General features: G+C 29.5%; 1 protein-coding gene across 1 annotated transcript in view; it reads left to right on the top strand.

Annotated features, from left to right (window-relative positions):
• Positions 1 to 9,328, top strand: part of LOC107442449 (mitogen-activated protein kinase-binding protein 1) — a gene marked incomplete in the record, with an annotated part of 122,067 nt that overhangs the window by 77,249 nt on the left and 35,490 nt on the right. Inside the window, 5 exon segments of the mRNA XM_043052729.2 lie at positions 129 to 269; positions 2,944 to 3,010; positions 3,112 to 3,226; positions 6,348 to 6,439; positions 8,341 to 8,540. Of these exon segments, the coding sequence (XP_042908663.2) occupies positions 129 to 269; positions 2,944 to 3,010; positions 3,112 to 3,226; positions 6,348 to 6,439; positions 8,341 to 8,540 (615 nt within the window).

The raw sequence follows: 9,328 nt of genomic DNA, 5'->3' as shown, positions 1-9,328 counted from the left end.
TATATATATATATACTTTAATTTTATGTATTATAATTTATCTCACGTAAAATCAGTCCATAACTTTTTGATAACTATACATAATTTACATAATTTTAATTTGAAAAACAATTTTTTGTTTTGTTTCAGACTTATCCAGACCTTCCGGACGATACAAACCTTCCAGGCGGGACTTTTTTCACGTGTGCCAGTGACGACACGATTAGAATTTGGAATCTGGACCACAAAATGTTCCAAAATAGTGCCTTAAAGCGAAATATCTATTGTTATGTAAGTATTCTTTAGGATCTTATTTGCATGAATAGACACGCTAACTTTTTAAACTTTCTGATTGGAGATAGATATCGCTATTGTTTTAACACGAAAGAATGTAAACTAGCCCTTGACCGATAGCGTGTGAATTAGTTACATTCAATTTATTTCTTCAAAACTCTCCCAGCCACAAACATAACATTATGAGACAATAAAAAATAAAGTTGTCAACTTATTATTCGCTTGTTCAATGCTGCCAGATTTTCAAAGTTTCGGAACTGTGGTAAATGTCTACTGAAGGAATATTTTTTCTAATACCTTTTTTTATATTTTTGATCAGTCGTTAAGCAAAATAAAAATATTTCTTGTATCAATGTAAATCGAATTTTGCAAATTATGACCTTAAGATGAAATACTAATATATCATCTACATATGTACTTTCACTGTTAGTGAATTCAGTGGCACCTGCGGAAAAATGTTACCAACAAAAGTTATGCTTTGATATCGGATTCCTTTTATTTAGTTTGCGTATTAGTCAACTTTCATTCTGAAATTTACCCATACAACATTGTGAGCTGACCAGGATCGGTCATATAATCTAGTACAGTGTTTCTGAAACTCTTTAGTGTAGGGACCATGCAGGGCAATACTTTCAATATCATTACTTGTAACGAAAATAAAATGTACGTACTTTTACTTGTGCTTCGTTACATTTTAAATTAAGTACTTTCTCCTGTTTTTTTCGTTAGTTTTTTCGGGCAAAAGTATTTGTAACGAGAATGTCAAAAAAAAAACTTTATTTTTTTCTGAATTTTTTTATTTATTTTTTCTAATAAATTAAATACATAATTTCTGAAAAAATTCTTTTCTTTTTTTCCCTTTTTCAAATTTTACAGTATAAAAAATTAGTTTATATGAAAAAATTTAGAAATAAAATTTTCGTGGTCAATCTTTTATTAGTAAAAAATTAACAACAAATTAAAAAAATCGTCATTATTTAAAATTCAAAAATAATTTTTTTAACTTTCATAAAAACGAAAAATAAGTTTTCATTTAATGAATTTCAAGGGGTTACCTATATATAAATAATTTTAAAAAAAATATGTTTTACCTGTTTCTTTAAACAAAAAAATGTAAATGCAATCGAATTTGTATAACAAATTGATTTATAATTGGAAATTCCGAAATTAAAGCAAAATTTCTAAAGATTTTAAATTTAACATAATTTAAAACTCCTTTTTCTATGCAAAAATTGAATTTTGATTTATTTTTTTGGTTTCTTCAACGTTCACTATTTCAACGAATTTTGTAACATTTTCCAGCATTTTAAATTTCATAAATTGAAAATAAAATTTATCGCATTTTAAATTAAGAAAAAGTAATTTTTTTCTTACATTTCTTAATGAAATTTGAGGTTAATTTGAATTTTCAATTTCTACGCAATGTACTTTTTAGCCAGATTTGAGAGTAAAGATACGTGAGGCGATTTTGCTCTAAAATTGTATGTCCAGATCTGGTTTGTTCGTAACATTGTTACAATTTTAAAAAAAAGAGTTTAATTAAATTTATATATAAAACTACCAGTTTTGTTCTGAAATTTAAATTTACTAGTTTTTTTTCCACAAGCTCTTAAGTATGTTTGTCAACAATACTTTTTGTTACGTTAAAAACATGTTGACTGAAGTCGGCATTGAAGTCTCTCAATATCATTGCAAGTCCGTTGTTTTTAATTTTTTTTTCTATTTTTAATTTTGGTCATTCTCATACTACGTTGCGTCTGTCGTTACTTTTTTGTTTTGTACTTGTATTTTTCACTGGATACTCTTCGAAATCAAAACATTTTTCTCATTACTTTTGTTTTAAGTACTTATACTTTTTCTCGTTACTTTATTAAATCAAAACTTTTTACTCGTTACATTTGCTTAAAGTACTTGTACTATTCACTCGTTGCTTTTTCAAATCAAACTTTTTACTCGTTACTTTTTTCTTAAACTAAGTGTACTTTTACTTGTTACTATTTAAAGGTAACGTTCCCATCTGTGGTAGATATCGCATAATATTTACGAATGTTTTGTGGGTCCCGATAAGCATCGAGAAAATCTTACACAGGCGTACTGTCAGGTTCTTCACCTTCTACTGTAATGTACTATAGCAGTTTAAGGACATTAATTTTAAATTTTGTGGCACAGAACAACGTGAAAATTTTAAATATACCCAACCTCTCGTCTTCTATTTATCGATTTAGAGGACCATATATTGGCGACTGGTCTTACGAGTTCTCACTCATACAAACATTAACACCGATGACTAATGAGTACAAATTTTAATATCACGAAGCATCGTCAAAAATGTATCGCTATATTTTCGGAAGTAATCCAATTTCTAATTGATGTCAATATTTTTGTTACCCAAATAAAATATAGCAACCTTCACTATGAAATCATATTCAATAATTATCGCTTTGTATAATATTCACCATATTGTCATTTTCGGTGTAAAGTGTGCCAAAAAAGAAAGAAAAAAAACAAACAGACTACCACTCTGTACACTACTCCAGTTCAAGTTCAAGTTATTTTTGAAAAAGAATTTGGGTTTATAGGCACAACTGGAGATGTTGACGTTCCTGTAATTTTTGTTGTCTGAATTGTTATTGAAAATAAATCCTGACTGATTGTCATATCTTTATTGTAGGAATTGTTGAAAATTTTGTACACCGATCCTAACTATGTGTTCTTATGTGATATTGATCTCCTTCCAGGTGAGTACTATACACATCGCAAACTTTCTAAATTTATTCAATCTATTTTATTTCTATTCTTGCCATCAATCTACGCAAAAAATTATATGATTATATTTCAGCTAACGCCAATGAAAAACTCGCCAATTCTTACGACGGTAAAAATGGAGTTAGATGTTTAAAAATTCGACCTGATGGCCAACACTTAGCTTCAGGTGATAGATCTGGTAACATACGGTAAGTGAAAGAAAACACTTATACACGAAAATAATATGATTTTTCATTGAGGTTATTGCCTAATAATTTTAACACGTTCACGCCGGGAAAAGTGAAAATACTGGTAGAAGAACTATTTCTATATTAGATAATATTAGGGAGGAGTTAATCTATTCTCAACAATTACAACTCACTGCAAGGAAATTTATCACGGCGAAGAAGCAATTCAATATAAGAATTGCATCCGTTAAAAACAATTGGTAGTTACGGACTTTTATTATTCCTGGAAAAAAACTAAAAAATGAAATTTATTGCTACCAGTTTTTACTCTGGTGCGCTGCCAAGATGAGAAAATCTAGCGGGGCCCACCGGTGGGTCAACCCGGCGTGAACGTGTTAAACAACAGAAATATTTGTCATTCATATTTTCTATAAGAATCCATTTCCCATATATTATTTTATCTTGCAACAGAAAGTTATAATTCGAAACAATTCCTGAATGGAATTATTCATTTAAACTGATTTCTCAAAATGTTATTTATTTTGCGTGGAGAATTTTCCGAAAATAAGGGGTGCTTAGAAATTTTGCTGATTGTGATCTTTGCTGCGTTTTTTTTCTCTCCAGAATTTATTAAGAATAACATAACTGCTTCGGGCCATGTTGTTAAATCTATTTAGTAGACCTTCATTAATTCCTTCTTTGTTGTTAATTATACTTCCAAGATACGTAAAAATTACTTACTTCCACTAATTCTTTTACTTTCTAAGAATATGTCATTTAATTGCTTAGGATTAATTTTCGAAATTTTAGTTCTATTTTGGTTGATAATAAGTCCCCTTTTCTCTGCCTCTGCGAATGAATTGTGCGTGTTTGTTTGCATGCCCTGAAGAGTTGAAAAAATGGTTATGATTAAAGAAATGAAAATGATTATCATCAAAAATGATATGGGAACAGCGATGGCTCAGGGGATAGAGCGTTCGCCTTCCAATGAGGAGAACCGGGTTCAAATCCCAGTCGATACGAATTCCGCATTCAGCTTGCACTGACCACAATGCTTTCGTGAAAGATCCTCAGTGGTAGACGGATTATGGGTTAGAGTCCCCTTGCTCTCAGACTAACCGTGGGAGGTTCTCGTGATCTTCCTCTCTATGTAACGCAAATGCGGGTTAGTTCCATCAAAAAAGTCCTCCACGAAGGCAAATTTCTCCCAATACTCGATTCAGGAGTTCTCTTGTCTTCCGGATTGGGTTCACAATTACAAGGTCAGAGATGCCAACTTGCTCCGGACAGCAAATATATATTTTAAAGTGGTAGTTTATCAATGTATTATTTTATCTTTATCGCCANGCGGGTTAGTTCCATCAAAAAAGTCCTCCACGAAGGCAAATTTCTCCCAATACTCGATTCAGGAGTTCTCTTGTCTTCCGGATTGGGTTCACAATTACAAGGTCAGAGATGCCAACTTGCTCCGGACAGCAAATATATATTTTAAAGTGGTAGTTTATCAATTGTATTTCTTGGTTTAATTAATTCAATTTAGAAGATTTTTATCCACCACTATTTCTAAATAATTCGTAGGCTTATATAATTCACCACATTAAGGTCCGTGTGTCATGCAATACCGTTTTAAAAGCAAGCTGGATTAGTCAAATATTTGCAAAATTTACTTTGTATTTATTTACCGTTTTTTTTAATTATTTTGTCGTGTCCGGAGCAATTGGCATCTCTGCAAGGCTACGGAGTTGAACATTAATAGTCGTAAACCCATAAAATTGAGTCGGCTGTTCAACGACGGTTATAAAAAAAATGATATAAAGAAAATGATATATAATTTATAACGTAGAAGAGTGTGAATATTACATAGACTTTCTAAACTGCATAGCAAACAGCTGAGGAAATTTAGCGATCACCCAATATTACACGGTCTGTTGTTCAAGAGTTCTTGATATTCGTTCCTACTTATGCTAATTATCTACTTAATTGATAAAACTATAACCAGAATAATAAAATTAAAGCCAGTGAAGATATGTAGAACGGTGAATTCTATGTTTTCTCTCATAGGAAAAACAAATGGATTAAAGTAGAACAAGCTATTTGCATTATTGTTTAATTCATTTCTATTGCTTAATTTCTCACATAAATACTGTAGTCAACGAATTGAATCCGCTTTTTAAGAATTTCTATGCAAATAATTACCCATTTTTATCTACATTTAGTTTTTAATCCAGCAAAACATTTCCATATTGAAAAGAATTTAAAAATTTAAATATTTTGAATATTTTTATGAATACTTCGTACAGAATATCAGTAAATGGAAATTTTCTTGATGAACTTTTCCTATAGTGCAGAAATATTACTACTCAATAAACTTAAACAAATGTTTTAAAAAACAGAAGGTGTTATGATTATTATTAGGCTGATCACAAGGCATTTGTTTTTTATTGTTACTTACTTATTTTGTTTTAAGCAGTTATAGTTGCACAGCCGACCCAATTTTTTGGTTTACGACTACTACTTATGTTCAACGCCGTAGCCTTGTAATTTTGAACCTAATCCAGAAGACAAGGGAACTCCTGGATCAAGTATTTTATTTTATAACCGTCATTGAACAGCCGATCCAATTTTATAGGTTTACGACTACTAATGTTCAACTCGATAGCCTTGTAATTTTGAACCCAATCCAGAAGACAAGGGAACTCCTGGATCGAGTATTGGGAGAAATTTGCCATCGTGGAGGACTTTTTGATGGAACTAACCCGCATTTGCGTTACATGGAGAGGAAGACCACGAGAATCTCCCACGGTTAGCCTGACGGCAAGGGGACTTTAACTCATGATCCGTCTACCACTGAGGATATTTCACGTCGGCACTGTGGTTGGTTCAAACCGGATGCGGAATTCGTTTCGACCGGGATTTGAACTCAGTTCGCCTCATTGGAAGGCGAAAGCTCTATTCCCTGAGCCACCGCGGCTCTTTATTATTACTTAAGTATTATTATAACGGAAATGTTTTTGACAAAAAGTTCTTTCACAATACGATGCCAAAAATTATTTATTGTTATTCTCCATTTATTTCATTATAAAAGAACTGAAAAATTAAGGGAATTCTAATCATACATTTATTTATATATTTTTCATTATAGGGTATACGACTTAAAGTATTTAGAGCTTCTTTGTAAAATAGAAGCCCATGATGCTGAAGTCCTTTGCTTGGAATACTCAAATTCGAAAACAGGTAAAAAAAATTATTTAAAATTTGAAAAATAAAATATGTTTGAATGGGCCAGAAAAAAAGTTTTAATAACATAAATTTGAAACATAATTAATCATAATGTTGGGAAATAAAGGGAAAAGAGAAGATAAAAGTAAAATAAAGTTTAATAATTAGTGCAACAACTAAATATTAAAGTTTAGTTAAAACAATTGAAGTAGTTAAAGCCTTTAAAATTATGGAATAACTGTTGAACTTTAAAATTTATAAAGTAATTTTACAGCATTTGAATCAATCGAACTTTGTTCACAATTAAAATAGTTATATCTTTTAAAATTATTAAAATCGTTTAAATACATTAAAAAATTGCAATTTTAAAAATACTAAAATATGTGAAATTTTTAATATATTGGATAATTAAAAAAATAGATTTAAAATTATTGAAATAGAGGTAATTTTTAAATTTATTATATACCTAAATTTCACAACCATTGAGTTATTGAAATATTTAAATTCAATACATACCTACATATATGGCAGCCTTATTGTAAGTAATTTTAAATAAAGTTAGAGTTTTGTTCTAATTTTTAAAAAAAATTTAAACTGTATGTTTTTTCGCGCATTTAAATTATTATTAATTGATTTTCCGCCTTACAAAAAAATTTAAAGGCAATAACAATTATAGTAACCTTTTATAAAATTTATTAGGGAATCCATATTGTTTCTTATTTACCTTTGAAGGGCATATTGGGTAACTCTGAAGAGCATATTAGCCGCACTTTTTTAAAAGCTACTTTTTCACGTCAAATTGTTCCTCAAAATTATTTCCAGGTAGATACTTTAGTTTCCGGAGTTTCAACTACATAACAGCACAATATAGTGGAATATTTTAGGGTTTGCAAAGGAATTACGGTCATTATTCACAAAAAAAAAAAACGATCTCCTGCACAATTTAAAAGTGTGGCTTTCATCATTGTGCCTCAAGCCTTTCAATTAAAAAATGAAGGATAAGAAAAAAAGTTGTTATTTATGTAACGAAATTGAAAAATAACTTCGATTGCAAATTTTTATAATGAATCGAATTAAATTGAATAAATGATTTAATTTTTTGAGGATACCGCATTTCACGTAAATTAATGATTTTTGAAGACTTTTTATTTTTATGTTTGCTTTTTTATGTTAAAATTATAACAATTATAAAACAGTTTATGTTTTATAATATGTTAAAAATAATTTAAATATACATCAGTATTAAATATAAATTAGTAATTTGAATTCATAAAAAAAATTTATAGTGGTGATACTTATTTTTTAAACGTTTTGAGAGAATCTTAAATTGATAACGAAGTTGGTAGTTTAACTTTTTTTAAAAACTAAATTGTAGGATAGTTAACATTAAAGATAAAGGTTTAGTGGATAAAGCGTATAGCGAATAAAGTGTAGGATAGTTATTTTTTCACATCATTACAAAAATGCATCAGCAATCATGAGGAAAATATATTGTTCAATTTACACTATCAAGCTTGCCTACGAAAAGTGTAGGATAGTTAACGCTAAAGATAAGGTGTAGTGGATAAAGTGTAAAATGAATAAAATGTTGAATAGTTATTTTTTTACATTATTGCAAAATTATGTCTACGCTGCAGCAAGACTGAGGAAAATACATTATTCAACTTCATCCCTGCGTACGTAAAATGTAGGATAAATAACACTAAAGATAAAGTGTAGTGAATGAAGTGTAAAATGAAAAAAAAATGTTGGATAGTTATTTTTTCTCATAACTGCAAAAATATGTCTATGCATCAGCAAGAATGAGGAAAATACATTATTCAACTTATACGATCATATTTTCTTTTATTTAATTTTTCATTATTGCTATTATCATTTATATTTCATAGTTATTATCATTTTATTTTTCATCATAGACCCAGGACAACTCTTGTCTTCCGCAAGTCGTGATAGGTTAGTTCACATCTTTGATGCCCAAAAAAATTATTCTTTTGCACAAACATTGGATGACCACACATCATCAGTGACAGCTGCCAAATTCGTCCGCTGCGGCAAGGAACTATTTTTTGTCTCTTGCGGAGCTGATAAATCAGTGATTATTCGGAAAATGTTATGGGTAAGATTGCCTTAACACATTTTATGATAAAATATTAAAGTTTTTGTTTTAATTTAATTTTTGAAACACTCTATAGTGTTCTGTGAAACCCTAGGGTTCCACGAAAGAATCAAAATGGTTCCTAGAGTAAGGACTTTTTTAAACATTGTTTTTAAAATATTTATTTGTTTCTAATTATATTTAGATCTAATCAATAATCCATGATTTAATTAATATTTCGGTTGCTTTCTCAAAACTATTTAAAGTGAAATGCCAATTAAAAAATGACAATGATTTTTTAAAAAAAAAATACATACATAAAACTTCTAATTACAATGCATTGAAAAAGTTTGGAAGCGGATAAGCATTTATAAAAAATTACATTGGAGTTTCGCATCGCGTTTTTCGAATCAGAATAAGATTACTAAATTCACTAATAAAGAAGTAGGTTTTCAAAAAAAAANAAAAAAAAAAAAAAAAAAAAAAAAAACTTTTTTATTGTTTAGTAGTTTGAAAACACAAGGAAAACCATTTATTTTCAAAATTAAGCACTTTTATTAGTTGAAACATTCATAATTTTCTTTATGTGTTTAATGTACATAGTTGGTGTTCTACCGAAAGAAGTTTTGTTTTATTTTATAACCGTCGTTGAACAGTCGACCCAATTTTATGGGTTTACAACTACTAATGTTTAACTCCGTAGTCTCGTAATTTTGAACCCAATCCAGAAGACAAGGGAACTTCTGGATCAAGTATTGGGAGAAATTTGCCTTCGTTAAGGACTTTTTGATGGAACTAACCCGTATTTG

The sequence above is a fragment of the Parasteatoda tepidariorum genome, chromosome 6, assembly GCF_043381705.1.
Source record: "Parasteatoda tepidariorum isolate YZ-2023 chromosome 6, CAS_Ptep_4.0, whole genome shotgun sequence".
In the NCBI taxonomy this organism is placed as follows: domain Eukaryota; kingdom Metazoa; phylum Arthropoda; class Arachnida; order Araneae; family Theridiidae; genus Parasteatoda; species Parasteatoda tepidariorum.
This window is presented reverse-complemented; position numbering and strand designations above follow the sequence as displayed.